This window comes from Phyllostomus hastatus, unplaced genomic scaffold (assembly GCF_019186645.2).
Source record: "Phyllostomus hastatus isolate PE091 unplaced genomic scaffold, TTU_PhHast_1.1 phas_contig_1, whole genome shotgun sequence".
NCBI lineage: Eukaryota > Metazoa > Chordata > Mammalia > Chiroptera > Phyllostomidae > Phyllostomus > Phyllostomus hastatus.
The window spans coordinates 20,334,259-20,359,868 of NW_025333498.1; the positions used below are offsets into that span (position 1 = coordinate 20,334,259).

A 25,610-nucleotide genomic window follows, 5' to 3' on the forward strand; every position below is an offset into this window, starting at 1 on the left:
TGAAGAAAGCTGTCCCCACCCCATTCCTGTACATTTTCTATAACACTGTGTTGCTTTGATTTGGGGGTGGGGTGGGGAGCATCCTCTCAGCCTTCTCTGTGTCAGAATACATACACAAATTCCTCCATCATTCCTCCAGAAGACGTGTTTTCCATTGCTGCAATCATTTTAACTGCTTGTCTTCAGATTTGCCTTTGCTCCAAATAGGGTTGCCAGATATGGCAAATAAAAATTCAAGACTCCTAGTTAAACAACTGATAAGCTTAGTAAATATTTCCCATGTAATATTTGGTTTTTTTTTTTAAATGTTGTTCATCTGAAATTCAAATTTAACTGGGAATTCCGTATTTAATCTGGCAACTCTTATCCCAAATATTCTAGAAGTATATCAGTTAAAAATAGACAAAGAACTTTTCACATCTTGGGCAATTCTTCGTACTCACTGAGGACGTTCCCACCTGGTGGTCTTTACACTGTAAGCTCCCTCTGCTAGAATGTCCTTTCCCAGAATATGCGTGGCTTGGTCCTTCCTCATTTCAGGTCACTATTCAAATGGCTACTTATCAAAGCAGCATTCCCTGGCCATCTTATAAAAACTTCACCATCACTTTTTGGCTTTCTTACCCTGATTTATTTTTCTCTCAGCACATGTCGCCACCTGACAAAGTATATATTTAGCTATTTATATGGTTTATACCCACTCCCTAAAGTAGAATATAAACTCGGCAGGCACTTGACTTTAGTCATTGCTATATTTCTAACATGTAGTATAGTGCCTAGCACACAATAGGCCTATATATTAATTACTTAATCCTGCATTAAAAGTGCCCCAAAATGTAGTGCATTAAGCAATAATCATTTATCATCTCTAATTGTTTCTATGGTCACACACTTAGGGGTTGCTCAGCTAGGTGGTTCTGACCAAGGGCCTCTCATGAGTTTGCAATCAGAGGTCAGCAATAGCTACAGGCACCTGAGACTTGTTTGGGGCTGGACCAGCCACTTGCCAGGTGGCTCCCTCATATGACTAGAAGATGGTGCTGGCTATTGGAAGAAGGGTTTAGTTCCTTTCCATGCCACCTCTTCATGGGGCTGGTGTAATGCCTGTGTGAGGTTATCCTCAAAGTCAAACTCTGTCACTCCGCCTATACTCTCAGGTTACATAGACCAGCACCGATTCATTGTGGGAAGAGACCTTTATTAGTTTTCTATTGCTGCATAACAAATTGCCATGAAATTAGCAGCTTAAACCATACAAATTTGTCATCTCACAGTTCTGAAAGTAGGACATCTAGGCAGGGTTCTAGAGGCTTCCTGCTCAGGACCTTACAAGGCTAAAAACAGAAATATATATTCACAAACAGAAAACAAATACTGAAATTCTAGCCCAAACTTTTATTATATAAATAGACATATGAAAAGATACTCAACATCACTAGCCATCAGAGAGATACAAATTAAAACCACAATGAGACACCACCTCACACCTGCCAAAATGACCATCATTAATAAATGAACAAACAGCAAGTGCTGGCTGTGGAGAAAAGGGAACCCTCATGCACTGTTGGTGGGAATGCAGACTGGTGCAGCCACTGTGGAAAACAATATGGAATTTCTTCAAAAAATTAAAAATGGAACTGCCTTATGACTCGGCAATTCCACTGCTGGGAATATACCCTAAGAATCCCAAAACAGCAATTCCAAAAAATCATGCACTGCTATGTTCATTAGCAGTGCTATTTACAATAGCTAAGATTTGCAAACAGCATAAGTGCCCATTACCAGATGAGCGGATCAAAAACTATGGTACATTTACACAATGAAATATTACGCAGCAGAAAAAAAGTAATTCCTGCCTTTTGCAACAGCATTGATGGAACTGGATATTATTATGCTAAGTGAAATAAGCCAGTCAGTGAAAGACAAATATCAGATGATCTCACTTATGAGAGGAATCTAATGAACAAAATAAACTAGTGAGCACAATAGAACCAGAGGCATGGAATTATGGGACAGACTGACAGCTGTAAGGGCTGAGGGGCAAAGTGGGGACTGATTGAAAGAAGGTGAGGGGGTCAGTCAAAGAAAGTACATGAAGGACCCACGGGAATGGACAACGGTGTGAGGATTGACTGGAAGTGGGGGACGAGCAGGGTGGAGGAGGGCAAAAGGGAAGAAATGGGGCATCTGTAACAGCATAAGTAAAATAAATAAAGCAATTAAAAATAAATAAGTATTAAACAGTATTGGCATAATTGTTTCAGATGTGTCTCATGTAAACCACCGCTGTTGGTTTTCTGTTTAATCTAGGCTGACAACCTTTCTCTTAACTAGGAGAGTTCAGGCCATTTAATGCAATTACTGGAAGTATGAATTTAAATTAACACCTTATTTTGTAATTTTATTTCTCTCCACTGGCTACACTTCATTCCTTCCTCATCCTACTTTTCAGTATTCCATTCTCCACTACCACGTTTGTTTGGAAGTTTTATCCTCTTTCTATCCTACTTGAAAGATTACTCTATAAATTTACATTCCTAGATACAATAGTAATCTTTTTTTATTTACCAAATATGTATTGAGCATCTCCATATGTCAGCTGAAGTAAAAAAGGGGATGAGTAGCACAGTCTCTGGTCTTTGAGGAACGTTAGTTTAAGGCAACCACTTGATTGACTAATTGACTGATGGATTTAAAGAACCTCTACTTCTCCCAGGTTCAGACTGCTGCTTTCTTTTTTTCATTATGTATGTACCATGTGTTTACAAAAAGAATTATTTTATAAGCTCACTGTAGAGATGGTCAGCAGTCTATTATTACATCAGTCTCTTTCACATACTGATTTTTTTTTGGCTTTGGTTCATTTCAGAGGATCCAGCTGCTCTGGATCTTTACAAATATCTTTCTACACAGCGTATCTATCCTCACAACAACCTTAAAGGGAAGTCTTATCTTCAGTTATAGAGATGAGAAAACTGACTTCTGTGAGACTTATTTTTCCAGGATCACATGGCTACTGAACCCAGATGTGCCTGTCTCTCTAATGCTCATATTTTTTTCTGCCATATTACCTGGCTAGAGAAATTGTAATATGTATTAATGCTTTAAGAGTACATGATTTGCACTTGATTTTTTTGAAATGCAATTCACATTCATAAAATTCACCTTTTTAAAGTGTACAATTCATTAGTTTTAATTCAAGAATATTTCCATTTCCTCTTCCCCCACTCCCCAAAACCCTTGTTTCTATTAGGAATTCCCAATTCCCTCTCTCCCAACCCTTTGCCAACCACTCGTCTATGTTCTGTTTCCATGGATTTGCCTATTGTGGATATCCTGGCCTTTGTGCAGCTTTTGTGTCTGGTGTCTTCCACTTAGCATAATGCCTTCAAGGCTCATCTGTGTTGTAACATGTATCAGCGCTTCTCTCTTTTATGGTTGAGGTATATTACATTGTATGGGATATACCTCATTTTGCTTATCCACTCATTGGTTGATGGACATTTTTGGTTATTATGGATAATGCTGCTGTAAATATTTGTGTGTAAGTTTTTGTGTAAACATATATTTTTCATACTGTAAGGTATGTACTTAGAAGTGTAGTTGCTGGGTAATGTGGTAATTCTATGTTTAATTTTTGAGGAACTGCCAAATACCACAACGGCATCATTTTACATTCCCACCAGCAAAGTATGAGGGTTCTAATCTTTCCACATTATCAATACTTACTAGTGTCCTTTATTATAGCCATCCTGGTGGGCATAAAGTAGTATCACATTGTTATTTTTATTTGCATTTCTCTAGTGACTAATGGTGTTGAGCATCTTTTTATGTTTACTTGCTATTTGTATATCTTCTTCAGAGAAAGGTTATTCAAGTCCTTCATCCATTTTGCAATGAGTTGTTTTTATTGTTGTTGAATTCTGGGAATTCTTTACATAGTCTGCATATTAAGCCTCATCATATGTATGATTTACAAATATTTTCTCCTGTTCTGAGTTGTCTTTTCACTTTCACAATAGTGATAGTGTCCTTTGAAGGACATGTTTTTAATTCTGATGAAGTCCAGTCATCTTTTCTGAGGGGTGAAACATTGCTTGGGCTTTAGATGTCATAGCTAAGAAACCATTGCTTAATCCAAAGTCCCAAATATTTACAACTATGTTTTCTTCTAAGTAAATATTACCTTTACCCTCTTGTGAAACAATGCAGGAACTTTGGAACATTTTATTTATCCTTGTGGCTTATAATCTATTGTTATCAAACACTTAAAATACATATAACTCATTACCGTGATCATTTTATGATGTGGATGCTTCTTTAGCTATACTTACTATTTACCACAATTTTTTGTCATTTCTTACTAACATTCAATAGTATACCAGGACTTATTTTTCTTCTGCCTGAAGAAATTGGTTTGGATTTTCCTTCTTCAGTGAGGATTTGCTGCTGCTGCTGTTAAGGTCTCTCGATGTTTGAAATCTTTATTTTGCTCTTATTCTTGAAGAATATTTCTGTTGCGTAGAGGATCCTTAGTTGAGAGCTATTTTCTTTCAACACTGAAGATATTTTTCTATTGTCTTGTTTCCAATGTTACTACTGAGAAATCAGAAGTCTTCTGAGGATAACTCATTCTTTTTCCACTGAGAAGCTTTTAAGATTTTTCTCTTTGTCTTTTTTTAATGTTCAGTTTCACTGTGATTGTCTAGATATGGATTCCTTTCTATTTATCCTATTTGAGATCTATTGTATTTAAATTTAAGGCTCAGTGTCTTTAATCTCTTATGGAAAATTCTCAGCTATTATCTCTTTCAATATCATCTCTGCCTCATTCTCTCTCCCCTCTTTCTGGACTCTAATTGCAAGTGTCTGACATTCTCACAATGTCCTCAATGTCTTTTACCTCTTTTACTCATTTTCCATCTGTTAGGTCTCTTTTGGTTTGTAATCCAGTTTACTAAGTCTTTCTTTAGCTGTATCTCATCTGATGTTAAACAGCTCATTGAGTTCTTAATTTTGATTTTTTTCAGTACTAGAATTTCTAATTGGTTTTGCCAAACAAAAAAGTCTGCAGTTATAATATCTGGCATCCCTGTGGACTATTTCTATTATTTTTCTGTTGGTTGTTATTTAACTGTGTATTGCTTCCTTATGTTCCTTCACTTTATTTTAAAACTTTTCAAAATTAATTTGAGAATTTGGATGATTATCCTTCAGAGAGGTATTTCTTTTTCTCTGCCAGGTACTGGAAAGCATTAGGAGTCCATAACCAAGATTTGAGTGTTTCCCAGAGCTGGAGTGCAATGATCATACTGCCTCCACCAGCCTTTTTGCTGGTTTCCCCAGTCAACTTGTGGTTGGATGCAGTCAAACTTTTAGTAGATTTTCTCAAGAAAAGCTCACATTTGCATGCTTAAAACTTTTTCTATGGTCTCGATACTTGAAAGGTCACCTTGACCTTAAACAAAATCATTGAGTTATACTTTTTCTTGAGGTTTCTCAAAGTTCTGCTTTGCATGTTGCCTTGCTTCACATGTTGAGAAAGGTCTAACACAATCTAATTTCCATGCCCTTTTCGGTTATTTGATTTTTTTTCTGTATACTCTGAGAACTTTTACCTCTATGGTCTAGTGTTGTTTCTAGCGTATGTCTTGGAGGTGATTATTGAGAGTGTGTTTTTCCGCTGTCTTCTTTTATTTAAGAAAACTTTTCTTAGACTATGTCTTTTTTGAAACTTTTCATTTTGAACAAATTTTAGATTTACAGAAGACTTGCATGAATAGTTCAGAGTTCCTATTTATTTCTCACTGTGCTTCCCCTATTAACAACTTATGAAGACATAGTAAAATTATCAAAATTAAAAATTAACATTAATTTACTACTATTAAAACTCCACATCTTACTTGAATTTCACCAGTTTTCTCACTGCTGTCCATATTTAGTGTCAAGAACTTGTCCAAGATTTCAAGTTGCATTATTTCTCCTTGGGCTCTTCCAGTCTGACAATTCTTCAGGTAGTCCTAATTTTTTACTTTGACCATTTTGAAGCACATTGATACTTTGTAGAATATCCTTCAGTTGGGCTTTTCTGATATTTTCACATGATTGAAATATAGTAATATATTTTTTGCAGTTTTTTCATAGAAATAATGTACACTTCTCAGTAAATTATATTAAGGGGTTCATGGAGTCAATGCGCTTTATAGTTGGTGTTATTTTTATCAATCAGTTAAAGTAATATCTACCAGTTTTCTCTATTGTAAAGTTATTATCTTTCCTCTTGTGTTAATAAATATCTTAGAGCACATACTTTGAGACTATGCAAATATTGTTATCCCTCAACTTTTGCCCACTATATTTTTTTAAGTTTTCTTTAGTGAGATGGGCCCCAAATGATCACCACCTCCTGGTACACTCATGTAAGCCCCTCCCACATCGTGTAAGGGTCAGTATGTGTGGTAGATGTGATTACTTATGGCAGTAATCCATTTACATTTGGAAGGCTAGGTTATAAAAGACACTAGGAAAAAATTTTTTTAATAAAAGATACTGGGGCTTTCTTTCATCTTGGGTATATTTTTGTGTGTTCTGACTCTCCCTCTTTTTGATCACTTATTCTGGGAAAATCAGTTGCCATGTTGCTAGCAGCCCTATGGAGAGGCCCATATGGCAAGAAATTAAAGTTTCCAGCCAATAGGCACACGAGTGAATCTGAGAGCAGATCCTACAGTCCCAGTCAAGCCTCAGATGACTGCGGCCCTGGCCAAGCCTTTCATTGCAGCCTTGTATGACTCTGAGCCAGAATCACTCAGGAAAGCTACTCCTGGAGTCCTGGTCCACAGACTGTAATGTAATGAATGTTGCTTTATTGCATAAATTTGGGGTAATTTATTACACAGGAGTAGATAATTACTACATTCTGAACCTCTTAATTTGCCAATACTATTAGCTGTATACATCTAATGGATACTTTTGCATTACAATGGCAGAATTAAATAGTTGTGACAAAAACCATTGGGCCCTTTGCAGAAAATGTTTGCTGACCCTTGCTCTGAACTGAGGTAGTAATGGTCGTTTTAATATTGCAGTCTGATCATTCACTGCCCTACTTAATCTCTTACAATGACTTCCTATTGCCTTTAGGATAAAGACCAAAATCCGTAACATGGCTCAAGAGACCATGTATGACCCGATTCGTGCCTATCTTTCCTGCATCATACCCGGCCACATATCCCACTCCCTTCTGCTTTCAATGCTTCAACTGTTTCTTCTGTTTCTTTTTAAATTGTTTACTGGGGCAACACTGGTTAATGCTACATAATTTTCAGGTGTACAGTATTGTAATTTGACATCTGTGTACTCTACCACATGCTCCCCACCTGAAGTCTAGTTTCCTTCTGTTACCATATATTTGACCCCCTTACCCACTTACCCCGCCTTCCCCCCATGTTAACTACCAACCTGTTGTCTGTTTGTTCTTGTTAGTTGGCTACTTTTTTAATATTCCATACAAGTAAAATCATATTTGTCCTTTTCCATCTGACTTATTTCACCTAGCATGATATTCTCAAGATCCATTGTTTCTGGAGTATACACTGTCCGTGCCTATTTCAGGGCCTGTATGCTCTATGTACCCCTTAGAATGCCCTCCCTCTATTTCCAACTTCACTTAGCTCACTCCTATCCATTTTTCAGGTCTCGGCTTTGACATCACTTCCCCCACGTAGCCTTCTGTGAACTCCCCAGACTAAATGAACCCACTGGTAGGTACCCAGAGGCCTCTGCCTAACTTGCTGATACTATCCATCTACTTGTAATCAGAGGGGTTTTTTCCCCACTAGACTGTAGGGAGACACTAATCCTGTCTTGTTTAGTGTGGTATCCCCAGCATTTAGCTTAGTATCTGACACACAGTAGGCATTTAATAAATATTGCTTGCTCTTCCTTACCCTACTGAATTCTGTCAACCCTCTTCTGATACTGTTCACTTCTGTCTTCACAACTCCCCTAGCTGAGCCAAGTATTATGACCTGTCTGGATCCTTTCAACAGATACTTAAGCAAGGCTTCCTACTCTGGATTCTTCACAGTGCAGCTGGACTGACTTTTCTAAGATGCAAATCTGATGGCTTCTTTCTCATTGCTCTCTAAACAAAGTCTAAAACCCTTAGAAGACTGACAAAACCCTCTGTAATTTTAGATTTTACTTATTTCTCCAAAGCACCTGTTAAAGTCAAAATGATTCCCTTTCGGGTCTGTAACTACAAGTTCTCTCTCAACTCTGAATCTTTGCAAATTATTCTCTTCACTGCCTGAAACAGTATTCCCCACGCCTCCTCTGTCACCCAGGTATGTCCTACACAGTATTTGGGGATCCTCTTAGATATCTCCACCCCTCGGAAGCCTTCTCACACCCCCCAAGTCTGGCTTAGAGGCCCCTCCTTTAGTACTCCCAGCCCACTTCCCCCAGCACCCCCACCCACACCCCCACACACCATTTGTTGCATTAATCACACAAAAAGCTCTGTGAGAGAAGGGACTGACTCCTTTTCCATTATATTTCCAGTATTTACAGTGCTTGGAGCACAGAAAGAGCCCCCCAAATATTTACTAAATAAGTGAATTTTAATGCTTTGACACTAAAGTGATTTTTCATAATTTTGAAAGAAAACTTTAAAGGCTCACATTAAATCTTGTGACTTCTGATATTATGCCCTTCAATTTATCCAACATGGACTCCACACTCGTTTCAACCAGCACCTCTAAATCTCTTACTTCCTTACATTATACCCATCTTTCAAGTCCCCAAAACATGAATTAATTTAGCAGCCTATGGTTCAAGCCCTAGACTGCTGGGTTCAGGGGCTTCATAAAGTCACAGAACCTTTCTAATTGGCTCCATCAAAATGTTAGGATTCTAACCCAACTGGGCCGTCACTGTGACTTCTGCAGCGCTTCTCCTTATTTCTGGCCTACTCTCTTCTAGCATATGGCTAAATGTTCACCACTTACCTCAAGCCCCAGACGACCCTACACCTACACCAGCTCACTCAACAGGTGATCCTGCTCCTCTGTCACCAAGAGGCAAACAGATGTGAATCCTTTCCTCACTTTAAACCTTCTTCCCTTTCTCTTGTGCCTAACCCTTTCCCTCACATAGAAGCATTTACCTATACTCTTGAACCTCCTTCTTCTGGCCTGCTCTCGGGCTCTACCACCTCAATTCTGGCATTGTCACATTTCATAATGAGACTTTCTTAAAGTCTCAATATGCTTTTTCATTGTGTTGTACCAGCTGGAGTCATTCACTCCACTGCTGGTAGATTACCATACACTAAGATGGTACAGCTCTTCAATGCTTGATGCCTCATGGTCAAGGGAGCTGGAAGTTCATAAATAGAGAAGTGATGATGTTGCCATCCTTCTGCCCACTGCAGCTCATCCCGGATGAACTAAGCACTGCTTGATGTCACCCAGCCAGATCATATGTGCTGTGAACAGTCTGACAGTACCAAGTCTTCTGCTCTCCCACTAACTATCAAGCGTCAGGCATAACCATCAGTAAATAAATGTATCTTGTCTTGGTGATTTGATTCTAGTGGATAAACCACGTTGCATTGTGGGTTTTGTTGCTGCTCAACATGACCTCAATTACAAGCCAACAAGAGGAACTTGAGAATTAGCAATTATAATCCTGGAGATGATAGAGATTCTTGGGCCATATCGGTTCTCACATCACTGTTACCTCCAAGCTTTCAGTGCCTTTGCTCAGCATCTTTTCGAACTTGCAGACATCAATAAATATCAAAATGCATGAAGTGGAAAAGAAAGGTTTGTGAATACAAATGGATTCCTAACTGGCTGGCGAGCTACAGGATGGAAAAGTGGGGGTGAAAACTGCCCATTCAAACACCACCACAAACCACTCAAGAAGACCGTATCATAAAGCACGTTAGCTTTCTGAAGGCTAGCTGGGAATTTTCGGGAAGCCAGGAAAAAGGCAGTGCCCCTCAGATCTGCACCCCCATTTTTCCTCCCCTCTCCTTTCCCCAAATACAGACAGACACTTAGCAAAGGCTTTGCAATAATTTTGAAACAAGGATAGAATAGGAACTAAATCTCAAAATAAAAAGGAAAAGCAAACCCTTTATACTTAACTTCACCTTAAAGCAACTATTAGTTATGTTACGCTTTCATCTTATCAGCTATGCTCACTTATTGTCAATATCTTTGAAAAAAAAATGTAAATATTAAACATTTTAAGGACCTTTCACAAACCAAATGACAGTAGGTTTTTATTAACATATCTTACAATGTTGATTATTCCTAGTTTTATAATTTCTGCTTAATTATAAAGATCAATTTAGCTTCCACAGTAATGTACTGTATTTAAATGATCATTCATACAAGGTATCACGCCAGTACATTTTTTGAATAATATACACACACCACTCTAACTTGGACCTGTTATTTTTAAAAGTGGATTTATAAATGGGACTTAAAAAAGTTATGGGAAAAAAATTAAAGTTCTAGTTTAGCAGCATGCATGTATGTATTCAAGTACAATTTTCAACCAAGTGCTTTTTTAAAATTTACTGGTGACTAATTCACCAATATCAAAATAAACACTAAGAAACCCAAATTTTAATGTTAAGGCTAATATTTTCACTTCACATCCATATGCACAACCATAAAACATTCCATTTTAAATATGTAGTAATCAAAGTCTGAATACATTATACCATGTATATATAGCATCAGAGTTTCAAACTGTAGAATTATTCAAGTTCATGAATCCTGAAACAGTATTTACTAGAGATGTAAATTAGCATTTTGCTCTTCAACCACACTTACAAATGGTCTGGTATTCATAATGACTGAAGCAAAAAATATGACAGGCTGAAGTTATGATACATTATTTTATAAAGTAGCAATGAGTTGGAAAGGACAGCTATTTAGTTAAACAGAATCATTCTAGTCTTTCAGAAAGTTATCTTAATATTTTGGAAATATATATAAAAATAGCAAGCTATTTCCATGTAATTCATTGTAGAGCTATAGATAATTTTCTGACTTTTTGAACACATTTGAGTATGTACTGTTCTGCTCTTCCTATTTTAATTCAAGACCATCATTTAATGTCCACTTGCATATTCTGTAATGGCATGTCATTCATGATTTTTAGAAGCTAGATCTGACTTTTTTATATTTTATCATTATATATTTTTAGTTTATTTTTACATGTAAAAATGTAATTTCATATAACAAGCCATGTAAGTCCAAAAGACCAGGAACTGCTTGATAGCACTATGTATGAAACAATCATCAACTTAATTATTTGAAAGAAAAATTCTGGTAGCAATATAGAACATGCTTTTCTGTCATCTTCTTTCTCTACTAATAGAGTGGGCATTAGCTCAACCATTCCCATTCTGACTGACCAAAAACCCCTACATACATAAACTGCTTTTCACAGCAGCAGCAAAGAAGAATGCAGATGCATGGCTCATCCATGAGGGTCATCACCACTGAGGCTCCCCCAACCCTTTAGAAAACCACACAGAAATAGCAGTGATTACACTGAACAAGTACCTTATAGATGAACCTCTTGAGCTAAAAGGAAAGTTCCAAAACTCTGCTTCCTTTGTGAGGAAGTCTGAGCATTTCCAATCTGGTTATTTAAATAAAACTGTGGTTGGTAATAAAAGGTGGGCATGCACAGACTCAAAATCTGCTCTGTGTATGCTCCTACCACTGTTGATTTTATAGTCAAATCTACTGCTTACTACCTCCAGTAATTCATCCAATTGAAATGGAAAATTTCGATTTTTAAGGGCTCCTTCCCCCACCCACACATGTATCTCCCAAAATGTACTGTATTATATTAACAGCATCTATCTACTTATTTTACAACTATTTCAATTATTTACCTGGGGACAATATTTATGAAATTCCTGAGAATGAATTAAGTTTTCAGCAAAGCCTTAAACTTTTAACAGATTCCTCACAATAAGAAAAAAATTTTAAAGTTCTACTATTAGACCAGCTTTTACTATACAATATTTCACATAAATCATGTTTTACATTTTTTTCTAATTACATACAGCAAAAATCTCAAATCAACACAAGAATGGCAGAAGGAAAAGATGCATTGAAAATATGCAGATGCAAATTAAAACACACAGATATAAGAAGCAGTAAAACTTTAAATAAATCCCACTCTAAGTATCAATGAGTAGCTGATGTGCATTGCTGGGAGAATTAGCTTTAAATAATTTTGTCAAGTTGTGCTTCTTATTAATTGTAGATGTTCTGAAAATGACCACTAAAGAATGATTTCACTTGTAACTTATGTTCACCAGATATTTAAAAAAAATTATTATACCATTAATGTGATTACCAAGCACCTAATTTTGGAAAGGCTTTATAATGTATGTGTTCTTTTTATCCCTCAGCAGAAGCATTAATCTCCCAAAGTAAGTTAAAGCTTATTGTTGGTAAATCCTCGATGAAAATGATGACACAATGCAATGCCGAGGTGCTGAGTCACAGTCCGTTGTAATGTGGACCCCATCTCTTATTGATGTGATCGAAGGTGTGAGAAATCCACTGTTGTTCAAGAACTTTGTATCTTTCCTTACAAATGTAGAGAGGCTTGCCTCGCCTAGAACAAAAAGGGGGGGAAAGGTATTAAAAGCAATAAAATACAATGAAGATTTCACACACATTTTTTTAAACAGATTTTTCATGACAAAAAAATTCACACAATAATTTATTTCATGTTTCCTTAGCATATCGATGAAGAAACGATCTCAAAAAGTAGAAATAGCTCTATGTTAGTGACTGTCAGAAACACCGAGCACGCCATGCACATCTCACCTCAGGTCCCGGTCCTCCTCTCCGTGAGCGTCCAGGTACACAGAGCCCCAGAGGCAGAAGCGGTGGCCACGGATGATGATGATCACCGAGGCATTGATCAGAAGGAAAATCCCTGTTCCTGCACCACAGTTCTGGGAGTGCTAAAACATTCAAAATGTATCAGTTAGCTTCATAATCGAATGGACTTTTTATAAGAAAATCAAGACTCTCCTAGGTAAATTTATTCTAAATAAAACAAATATTTTTTAAAATTTTAGTAAGATTTAGTAAGTAACATTTCCCTATGTTAAATTTATAATCTCATTTCTAACACTTTATTAATAATACATTGGGAGGCATTCAGGTAAGGACCATCTAGAAGAGTGTAATTAAAATCCAGTCTAAACCTGGCTCAGAGGTCAGCACCTGCAACAGCACGCACGACCACCGTTCCGCTGCGCACCGCTCACAAGCAGCGGTGAAGGGCAGTGGGAGCAGGAAAAGGAAGAAAAGTGTACTTTAAGAAGAGTTGTACTCAAAACCTCAAGTGTTTTGTTTTCTTTCCTCCCCCTTTTTTTTCACTCCTCTACTGGATTAAAAAGAACAGAAACAAATGGGGACGAAAACGAAGAACAAAATCTTTATACATATTGTTTATTTTTTCAAGGTGTAGTTAAACTTCTGGAGCTGTCGTGACCGCATGTGCCATACTTCCACATGACAGGAGCTTCTGAGTTTCCATAAATTTTGTATTTTTTACTAATGCTTACCAGTACACATTCACAGTAACTTTGTTGCTTGCAGCAAAGTCCTTTCAGGCATACAAAAGTCCCACAAACCAGGCAAACGGCAGGGTCTTTAGGAACCTTGGTGCAGACACTGCAGGTTTTCCTGTGGTAGTACTGGAAAATGGTATTATAATTCTCAGGCAACTGGAGGAGGTGTGGCAATTTCCATCGTGATTCTTGGATAAGCAAGGCCTAAAACATTATCCAAAAATATTAATTAGTCCTATGTATTTAAATTACTAACACAAAATACTTATTTTCTAAAAGGACTTTTTTTTAAAGAATGGAAACTCGGTGTCCAAAAACTACACTTATTTTCTTTATCAACACTCTTCTCATTTCCATTATACAAATGACTAAAATAGTACTTCAAAAATTACCACTACATTTTAATGTTTCTACTTAAAATATGATGCAAGATTTAGATTAAGCACCCTTCAACACTTAAACATTTTATTACTTTAAAAGAAAAATATTAAATATAACTAAGCATGCATGGCAAGTGTATCTAGATATACTTGTTTTTAAACATGCTTTTAAAAAGTTATACTTTTTTTTTAAAGCCAAGTTTTGATATTTCTCAGTTAAACAAATAATTCTTTGGCTTTTCTTTAGGGAAGGTCATACTTTTAACTTATTATTTCTATTTTAATACTGACATAAAATCTTCTTCTACCTCAAGCTAACTAACATCTTTTGTAAAGCACTGGGGCTGTAACTCTTCATAATTTGCTGCTTAAGGATTTTTAAAAATGCCAAGTTAGTTCAATTTCCCTACAGGGTATGCTTTATTGATTATTTGCAGGTGTGTAAAAATATCGGCAAGTAATAGCACTAATTTCTTTCCAGATGCTACTCCCTTAACGCTTCAGTAAAATGTAGTATCAACCTCTCATCTCAAGAAACTAGAGATGGCAGGCACCTCGTGATGACCATCTCATGTCCTACAGCCATAATCCAGCCCAATCAATGCAGTAACTAAGTAGCTAGCTTGGTCAGTTGGTCAGTGATTTCATGGATAAAGCAGCTTGGATGCAAGGACAAGGACCATACATGGGCATCCAGTGTGCTCTTTGCCAGCACTCAGTGCTCAGTTTTGGAACCCCCAAAACTGCATATTCTGTAAAGGGTTGATCATATTGGAACCCTTCCCTCAGTGAAAGGAACAGGAGTTTGTTCTCAATAAACTTGATATTTGTCTAGATTAGGTTGTAAACTGTCCAGAAGCCCACACCACGTGGTCTCTAATTGAAGAATTTTCTTCTTAAAGAGAGATGTAAGACAGTAAGTAGGTATCTATGGAATTAACTGATCTTAGCATATACTCAATCACCTAAAAAAATTACTGATCTTTTAAATAATAAACTACTCTGCTGATCAATTTTTCGGTGGCACCAGCGGGAAGAAGACACCTAGAGACTGAGGTGTACGCTCACACAGAATGCAGTTTATGGTCTTAACAAGCAGCGTACACGCATTCTCTCACAGCTGGATCTGCACAGGTTCAGAAACCAGGGGGGAGAGGAACGGTTGTGCTCTCTCTCTCATGATTTCATTCAAGAATTTAGTCTTTAACTTCTGTTTCCCTGCTATTTTAGATTCTTCTGAGGTTTTAGTACCATCCTAAGGAAGGTGTATACTACCTTCCATTGGGTTCCACTGAATTAGAAACGAAATGTCATCTAACCATTCTAGGTTCCCCTGCACCACCAGAAGAAAAGGAATTGCTTACCACATTGTTTGGAGGGATGGACCCTGGCTATTAAGAGTAACAGAAATATTGCTATACAATTGGTAACAGTATGTTTGGAACTTAGAGACCCCTTACTTTCATAGTGCCCCCACTGTGTCCCAAGCTTGAAAGGTAAACATTTAACACAAAACTATTACATATTACATAAGCAAGAGAGGACCAATCCCCAGGGGCCTGGACCTCTCAGAACCAAGTGTGAGCTACATCCTTGGTCAAACCAGTCCAACCAGGTGAGGTGCTGGTCAAAGGAGGTGAAAGAGAAAGTCATATATTTGATTATATATCATTATAGGTTTATGACTGGTTGTAAATTTTCTTGCTATCTGTGGCATATATTTTTCATTCCCTTTTCCTTTTTCTTACTATTGAATTTAGAGCAGGTGCTAATTAAAATTTTCTAGACCACTGGGGGTGTGAGAACAACAAATCACAAAGAGAACAGACATCTCCCAGAGCCTCTAGATAGGGAGGCCCGATGACAGAGCTGTCCCATGTGACTTCGGGCTGCACATTTGGAAAAGCAGTAGCTGCATCTGTGGCTGTAACAGTGATGTGATGGTTACTTCACTTTGAACAGAGGAAGAAGTGGAACTCTACAAATGAGAAGGATGTCTACGTGCCGGGCAGATAAGACGTGGAAGTAGTCAGCTACCAGTGTTTTTTCCATTTGTCTGATTTCCTTATCTGCATTCTTACATTAATAGTATTACAAGTTCTTTTGGAACAAAAATAACCTCTTCCCCTGCTCCATACAAGATCCTACCCCACCACAGGGGTGAACATATGATGCAGATCACTCAGATTCTCTCTCCCAGGAGTCTGAATCTTGAGCGCACATACATGGAAAAGAAAAGTGGTGGAGGCAGAGTCACCCAGTAGTAGCACTTCAGGGAAAACAGACGTCAGGTCTGCCACCAAAACGTCTGTCTGTCTGCAGCCAAAGACTCTTAGCAGATACACAACACTGGAACACTAATTAATAGTATCTTTCGCTCATCCGCTGTTCATCTTGCTAAGTCCCTCTATTCAAATGTAAAATTCCTGGTAAACAATATCTGGTGTCTGGGGTCCTGGTCAGTGTTAGACACGGAACAGAGACAGAGATGTAGACCAGATAGATGGTGATGCATTCAAATACCTGGTAAAAATTCTGCATACATAGACATTTGTAAGTAAATGTCTACTGTTCTGACTCTAAAACAATTATCTCTCAATTTTACAAAAAGATAAAATATTTTTAATGATAAATCTTTATTCTCTATCAATATCCACACCAATAACCAGTCATATAAAATGTAGACCTCCTCTTATGTTATCACATAAGTTCATTTTTATCTATTGCTTAACCCATGGCTCATATGAAGACAAAAAATTCTAAGTACGCTCATCTCTTTTCCTCCTGTACTGGTTCTACAATTATACCCATCTCTTACTCCAAGTCATTCCTCATAGGTTTTCAAACATCAAAATATAATTTCAGATTATAGCTACAATCTGTGAATAAAGAAATTACTAGACAGGAAAAAGATTTTTATATATAATATACAAGGTTCAATTAGCTTCTTGACTTTCCCTTTTTCTTTTAAAAAAGGTATAAAATGAAAAATTATCTCTTTAAGGATTTCAACAAAAACCAGAAATGAACAAAAGAGACATTTAGTATTTATGCTTACCTAGCCTTTATTATTCATTTCAATATTTTGAAAATGAAGTCTAGTCTGACACCTCCATCTGAGATACTAATCTTTTATTTCCCCTTTGATGTTAACATTAAAATTCTCATTTTCCCTGAAACCTGGCCCCCCTTTCATCAGTTCTGTTTCTGACAATGACATCCTCCCACCACTAATTGTTCCACAAGTATGTATTAGGTCACTAGTCTATATCAGGCACTTTATAGGAACTAGGGATTAAAAATAAATAACTTCTGTTTTGTGGAGCCTCAACTCAGATGAAATAAACAAAGTGATAAATATGGCAACTGTAAGAGACAGTAGTGGCAAAAGTACTGTCATAAAACAGAGGGAGGAGGTTAGGACTTCAAAGGAAGATGGACTATTAGATGAGGTTTTAGAGAAGGGTAACATTTATCTTAGCAAAACCTTGAAAGGTGATTAATTCAACACGAGAAGGGTAGGAAGGTTGCTTTAGATAAAAGGAAGAGCAGTGAGCTGTTTTGAGCAAGGTTGTGGGCAGGGGAGTGGCAGAGAACAAGGTCTGAAAGGCAAGCAAGATGGTGAAAATCTCTGAATGCTAGGCAAGGAGCACAGATCTTCATCCAATGTTAATATGGCCATCACCAGCGGTGTTTAAGCAGGAGCAGGTTCCTATCAGAACTATGTATATGTTACCATTCTTCTAGCGATTTGGGTTCAAGATCTTAAAATCTTGTATATCTTTTCACCAAAACCTATATATTTTTGTCAAATGTCTCTTGCATTGGTTACATTCTAGTTTTTACTAACAGAACAATAGTAAAGATTTTCTTCATCACCTAAATAATAATCTCTGGTTTCCCCCTCTGCTTACTTCAATTTACTTGCTAAAAAACCACCAGATTACCTCCATAAAAGACTACTTTTGTTCTGGCGGGTGTGGCTCAGTGGATTGAGTGCTGGCCTGTGAACCAATGGTCACTGGTTCAATCTCCAGTCAGGGCACATGCCTGGGTTGCAGGCCAGGTCCCCAGTGGGGGTACATGAGAGGCAACCACACTCTGATGTTTCTCTCCCTTTCTGCTTCCCTTCCCCCCTCTCTAAAAATAAATAAATAAAATCTTCAAAAAAAGACTACTTTCATCATATTATGCCATTTCTCACAAACTGCAGGTCCAGCTATAGAAAAAAATCTGAGCACCAAACCACAGCATTCAACTGCCCACTGCTGCCCTCAGTCTCCAACACAAAACCTGTCACCCGCTTGGCGGGCAGCTCTGGTCCAGCACATTTAAAAGTTAAAGACGTGACCTTTTAGATCTCCTAGTCCCAATCTTTGATTTTTATATGACAGTTCTCTTTCCAATAAGCTTACAAGTTCCTCATCTACCTCCGAATTGCTTTGTACCTTCCAAGACTAATGCTGTGATTATTTCAGGATTCAGTAAAAACCTGGCAACCTAAACCTAAAAGTGACATAGTAACACCTTAGCTTTGTTGACTGAAATGTTTCTGCTTTTACACTCATAACAATTATTATGCAAGTAAATGGTTTTCAATATAATTAGCTTAATAAATGCTTCCAGGAATAGATGACCTGAAATTTTAAATTCTTCATTATCCTATTACCTATCAGTACACCTCCACTACAGCAAGTGAGGACTGTTCCTTTTACATACCTTCCCTTGTTCTGCGTGTCTTTCAGTAAATGCATTTATCTCAGAGCACCACTGAGATATGATACTGAGTGCTGGAACTGGCCACTCCAGGCAGGAGGCACTGATGAAGGGGTGGTCGGTTTGGTAAAATGTTGGCAGAAGTCCCAGGCAGCTGGAAAGAACGGAAAATTCTTCTTCTTCCTTTAAGACATGAAATAGAAAATTCTCAAGACATTTTCATCAAGAACATTTCCCCCTTTCAATATTTTAAGTGTCATTCTCATCAATTCCTTCTGGATAGTAAGAAAACTTTCTTAACTGAGTCAATTGCAGAACACTAAAGGGGGAGCAGAGAAGAGAGACACACGTTCCCAGCTGTTACAGCCAAATATCCCCATATTTCTTTGAAATGTAACTTCTAAGTGCCATGGCATCTGCTTCTTTTATACATTTATTTTTTAAATAGTGTTGCCACATATCTGATGAGTACAGTCTACAGAACCCAGTTACTCCTTGAGAGCAAATGTTAATTTGGGGCAAGGGAAAAGGGAATTTCGGTTTAAAAGTTATAGTAGCTATCAGGGTGGATGAAGAGCAAGAGTCAAATCATGGAATTCATGACAGGCAGTGCTAAATAATTTGCCTAGATCCCGAATAAGTGTGAAACAAAGTCAGTTTTGACAGGTGGAGGGAGTTTTTTAAAATTTTAGAGATCTAAGTTCCAGGCAATCTGAAGCGTTCTTCAGTATAACAGAACCAAATAACTAGTCATCCAACGACTCACATTTTGAAAGGTCATTTTTAAGGAGTTTCATAGTCTTATAAACACCAAAATACACTCCCCAAATCTTTATTTAATTGAAAAACCATCTCTGAAAGTATGTGTACTTTCCCCTGTCCACTGGATCAATTCCTATCATCCTTCAAATTCCAGCTCCCCAGGAAAGATTCCTCTGACCGACTTAAAGAAACATCAGATTACCATTCAGATAAAATCAGTCCTTCCACACCTTGTAAACAGCACTTCTGCTCTTGGATGTTTTCTATTAGTGACTTTAAAAATAAACAGTCTTTCCTTTAAGACTGGGAGCGGGAGATCTGTCCTCCCAGGGCTTGGCGTACAGGAGAAGTTCAACCAACATCTCTGCAAAATCAAACTATGTAGATTAAGTACAAAATCCTGAAATATTACAAAGATGAAATGAAGATGAAAAAGCAAAATAATATGACAGCAAAAAAATGTTATTTTTTAAAATCTCTAGGAATGAGGCCACAAATCCCCCATTCATATAGCTACATAAAGAAGGCATTTTTAAAAACAAATTTATTGAGGTACAATTTACATAACCATAAAACGTAGTACTAACCTTAAGTGTAGTCTGATAAATTCTGATAAAAGTATAGTCATATAACCACTGCTACAATAAAATTTTAGAACAATTCCTCCCTCCAAAAATAATTCCTTTGAGCCCCTATGCAATCAATTCCAGCCTCTTCTGGTCCAAGCAACAACTGATGTACTTTCCATCCTTATAATTTTGGATTTTAAAAAAATTTCATATAAGTGAAACCATATAGTATATAGTCCTCTGTGCTTGGCTTCTTTCACTTAGCATAATATTTTGAGATGTATTCATTTTATAGTGTGTATCAGTAGTCCATTCCTTTTTATTACGGAGTAGTATTCTACTATATGAATAGACCACATTTTGTTCATGCATTCACTTGTTGAAGGACTTCTGGGTTGTTTCCAGTTTGTTTGTTTTTTTAAAGATTTTATTTATTTATTTTAGACAGAGAAGGGAGGGAGAAAGAGAGGGAGAGAAACATCAATGTGTGGTTGTCTCTTGTGTGCCTGTCTGTAGTGGGGACCTGGCCTGCAACCCAGGCATGTGCTGTCACTAGGAATTGAACCAGCAACCTTAGATCACAGACCAGTGGCTCAATCTATTGAGCCACACCACCCAGGGCTGTTTCCAGTTTTTGACTACTACAAATGAGGCTGTTATGATCATTTAAAAGTATTTATGTAGACATAAGCTTTCATGTCTTTTGGTATAGAATCATTGTGTTGTATAGTAAGTATATGCTTTATTTTTTTAAGATACTGCCAAAGTTTTTCCAAATTTGACTATACGTTTTGTATCCCCACAAGCAAAGAATGAGAGTTCTAGGTAACTCAAACTTTTCAGGAACACTTGTAATGTTAATCTGTATTCCTCTAAATCAACAACAATGTTGAACATTTTTTCATGTATTTATTGGTCACTGATATATTCTTATAAGAAGTGCTTGTTCAAATATTTTTGGCCCACTTTGTGTTGAATTTTTTGTTTTCTTATTGAGTTGTAAGAGTCCTGATATATTCTGGATATAAGTCCTTTCTCAATATATTTTTAAAAACTGAGATATACTTCATATACCATAAAAGTCACCCCTTTAAAGCATATAGTTTGGTGGAGTTTGGTATATTTACAAAATTGTGTGACTGTTACCACTATCTAATGTCAGAATATTTTCAACAACTTATTGTAAATAACATTATTTTCTTAACTTCATTTCCATATTGCTCACTGCTAGTGCAGGAAACACGACCAGTTGTTTTACACGTTTGTCACGCACTCTACAGCCTTGTTCAACAGGTTTACTAGCTCTGATAGTTTTTATGGAGATTCCTTATGATTTTTCACATACAAAATCATCTAATTTGTAAACAACTAGATTATTTTACCTCTCCCTTTCCAATCTCGATGCCTTTTATTTCTCTTTTTTACCTAACTGCTTTTTCTTGAACCTCCAATCCAATGCTGAAAATAAATTATGAGGAGAGACATCGTTACCTTGTTCCTGATCTACCAGGACAAGCTTTTCATCTTTCACTATTATGACGTTAATATGGGGTTTTCATAGATGCCCTTTACCAGCTTAAGGAAATTCCCTTCTATGCCTTGCTTTGTAATGTTTTTATCATGAAAAGGTGTTAGATTTTGTCAAATGCTTTTTCTTTGACTGAGATGATCATAGGCTTAAAAAAAATCTACTCAATTAATATGTAGAATTAAACTAACTGATGATTTTTGTTGTGGAACCAACTGAGTATTCCTAGGACAAACCCATTTGGTCATGGAGTATTTCCTTTCTCTTGCTAACATTTTATCAAAGCTTATGCTTCCATGTTCATGAGAGATAGGTGTTTGTAGTTTTACCCTGGTTTGGGTATCAGAGTAAAATTGGACTCATAAAATGGGTTTGCAGTGTTCCCTCTTCCTGTTTTCTGAAGGAATTTGGATAGTACTGATACAACTTCTTCCTTAAATGTTTCATACAATTCACCATGACATTATCTTTGTTTTTACAAAGTTGACTTCTCTTCCTTTGGAAAAAACAATTACAGAATTTTAATAACTAAAATCAATTTTCTTATTTGATATAGATCTACTAAAAATTTCCTATTTCCTCCTGAGTCAGTTTTAGTAATTTGTGTCTTTCAAGGAATTTCTCCATTTCATCTACATTATCAAATCTGTTAGTAAATGTTACAATATTCTCTTATGGGGGTATGGAGGGATATTTCCTCCATCACTGGTACTGGTAATTTGTACCTTCTCTCTTTCTTGTCTAGACAATCTAGTAAAGAGTCTGACTCCTGGTGTGATTTCTCAGGCCTAACTTAGGCGATTACAAAGGTTTTACTTTACAGGCCTTGTGGGTAAAAGCTGCCCTCCCTACACCACACTTAGTGCACAGCCAACGACAGTCTTTGAAGAGACTTGCAGTCAAGATCTCAGACACCCCTGGTCAGTCAAGCTCTCACATGTTTATAGTCCTAGCCCTGGTGCCTTTACGCCCAGGCCCCTTTATCTGAAGACGTGGGCAGGAGTCTTTCCGATGCCTCTGTTGAGGCCATCTTTCAGAAAGAAGAGGAAACCTTAAAGACACATTTCCATATTCTGACTCAATACCCAGTACTTCCCCCCTATCTCTCCCACCTCACCCCCTCTCCACCTCTGAGTCCATAAAACTGCCAGAGCTTTTTGTTTGGGGCCCTCTCAACAGATCCCACATCTGCAGATCTTGTGATCTTCAACTGGTGTGCCACTTCCATGAATGGAATGGGGGCAGGGAGATTGGTGTTTTCTCTGGTTTAGTCACTAGCTTATACCATCATAGTAAGTGGTTAAAGTTTTAACTCTTTTATTTTTGGCTTGTTGCTTTAATCAGCTACTCCAACACCTAGCAGCTCAATTCTCTTTCCCAGTTCAGCTAAGTTCTTGACATTTAGGTTTATCTATTTTATTTATCTCTTATGAACCAGATTTTGGACTTGATGACTTTTTTTCTCCTGTTTCTCCTACTTTTTCCTTTCTATTCTGATTTTTGTAATTTCCTTTCTTATACTTGTTCTGAGTCTAATTTGCTCTATTTCTAGCCCTGTAAAGTAGAAATTTAGATAATTCTAGACCTTTCTTATTTTTAAATGTAAGCATTCAAAGATATCTCGCTCCAAGAACTAACTACTTTAGTTGCATCCAATAATTTTGCTATGTTGTTTTCGTTTTCACTCAGTTTTAATATTTTCTAATTCCCTTGTAGTTTCTTCTTTGATACACAAGTTATTTAGAAGTGTGTTGCTTAATTCCCATATATTTGGAGATTTCCATATTTCCTTCTGTTACTGACTTCTAATTTAATTCCTTATTATTGTCAGGGAATACATAATTTCCGTTCTTTTAAATTTATTGATGTTTGTTTTATGGGTTGGCATATGGTATATTCTAGTGAATGTTCCAGGTGCCCTTGTGAAAAATATGCATCCTGCTATTACTTGGTGAAGTATTCTATAGATGTCAATGATATCAAGTTGGTTGACAGTATTTTCCTGGTCCCATTTATTTACAACTACTATATTGTCTTGTTCTATTTTGAGAGGGTATTTATTTTCTAATGTAAGGTATAAAAATAAGAAGACAATAGAAACCACCAATGGTAGAAAAACAGCAATATTTTTTCATCTTCTTAATGATGGAAAATCCAACAATGGATAAAAATTAACAAAGATCTACATAAATGCATTTTTCCCTGGGATTCATAGGCTACTTCAAGATTGTCTGGCCTCTCTTATGAAGCAGACCTTGAGTCCAAATGTGGGTCACTAAAATAAGAGAAACCTAACTGAGAAGAAACTTATGAAAGAAAGAAAAATTTCTCATTCCTCTACCATTTGACTTGGACACAATAGACGAGAGTGGCAGGTTATTCTAAGCAAAGAAAAACTCATGAGATACTTATTTAAGATTAGATAAATTGTTTTCCTGATTTCCTCATTTTCTAATTTTTTTAAAAAAGTAGTACGTAACAAGTAGGTCGCAGTAAAGAAAATATAATGACTCCTAAATAGGGAAAATGCTCAGCCTTAAAAGAAATGCAAATTAAAACTACACTGAGCCCTGGCTGGGTAGCTCCATTGTTGGGGTGTCATCCTGTGCACCAAAAGGCAGTGGGTTCAACCCCCAGTCAGGGCACATAGAGGAAGTAACCAGGAGGCAGCACATCAATGTTTTTTCACATCAGTGTTTCTCTCTCTCCCTTCCTCTCTCTGAAAAATCAATAAACACATTCTCAGGTGAGAACTGGAAAAAAAAAAACTACACTGAGACATAGTTTACCTAGTAAAAGCATCTAAAAGTAAAGATACATGCGGTGGTTTGATGACACTCTAAGGAGACACAAGTAGAGGAAAACTCTTGCACATTACTGGTGTTAAACCTAACTGGCACAACTTCAGTGAAGGGCTGTTTGGTAACAGCCATCAAAACTACAAAAGTATGTGAGTGCTGACACAGCAAATCACTTCTACAAATTTATCCTACAAATACAATCAAATCATGCAAAATAATTCACATGTACTATTATTCACTGTGGTATCATTTATGAATAAACAAAGAACTAAAATAGTCCAAATGTTCATTAACAGAGAACTGATTAAATATATCCTGGTACATCAGACACTGAAATATTCTGAACCTGTAAACCAAAATAGAAAGACCTGCATGTATTGAATACAAAATGAAATCTCCAAGATAATACTCTAAAGTGAAAAAAAATGCAAGCTGTTAAAAAATGTGGTAAAAGGGGGCTAAAACAATACACTCCTACACACTTTTTTCTTCTGGATTAACACAGAGAAAACTGATAGCACTTCACAGCTTTTGAGTGGCTAAGAAAAGGGATAAAATGAATTTTTTCATAAAATATTTTTTGAATTTTGAAAAATGTGAATACATTAACTATTTTAAGAACATACATTTTCTCTTCTGTAAAATTATTACAGTAATATATTTATACTTTTTAAAAACTAGAAAGTATAAAAAATATTGTTAAAAAGAAGTCTCCCAACCATCCTATTCCCCTTCTATAGAAATCTCAAACTTTCTACTTACTCCAACTCCTAGGTAAGAACTGACCAAAACTGTTAATGTATTTTTTCAAAATATTTTATATATCAACAAGTAGATATGAATGCCATTATTCCTCCCCATCATCATTTAATATAAGCACAGCTTGCCTTTGTTACTTAATATATTTTTGAGATTTTTCATATTAGCAGATAAAAAAACTTTCTATGCTTTCCTTTTCTGCAGAAAATTCTATTGCATGAACAAATAAACCCTAGTTTATTCATACCAGTTTCCCAATGGTGGCTGCTTGATGGTTTTGCATTTTTGCTTTTCTAGTATGTTTAGTAAGCTATCAATAAATCAACCACTTATTACACTATAAGAAATATCTATAGGTGGATTATTCATAGTTATATTGAGATTGAAGAGTACAATATGCAATATTATAATGGTTTTTACAGACTTAGTACTAGAAGAACATTAGTGGCACTCTTCAAAAAC

The 25,610-nt window shown here is 36.6% G+C and overlaps 1 protein-coding gene across 6 annotated transcripts in view; it reads right to left on the reverse strand.

The window, feature by feature from the left end:
• Window positions 1-10,263: 10,263 nt before the first annotated feature.
• Window positions 10,264-25,610, reverse strand: part of UBR3 (ubiquitin protein ligase E3 component n-recognin 3) — a 212,589-nt gene continuing 197,242 nt past the window's right edge. For all 6 annotated transcript variants that reach the window (XM_045840779.1, XM_045840481.1, XM_045840699.1 and 3 more), the window contains 4 exons: window positions 18,733-18,912; window positions 13,628-13,837; window positions 12,879-13,018; window positions 10,264-12,663 (listed from right to left, as the gene is read on the reverse strand). In XM_045840779.1, coding sequence (XP_045696735.1) covers window positions 12,546-12,663; window positions 12,879-13,018; window positions 13,628-13,837; window positions 18,733-18,912 — 648 coding nt within the window. In that variant the 3' untranslated portion in view covers window positions 10,264-12,545. The remainder of the gene's footprint in view (window positions 12,664-12,878; window positions 13,019-13,627; window positions 13,838-18,732; window positions 18,913-25,610) is intronic.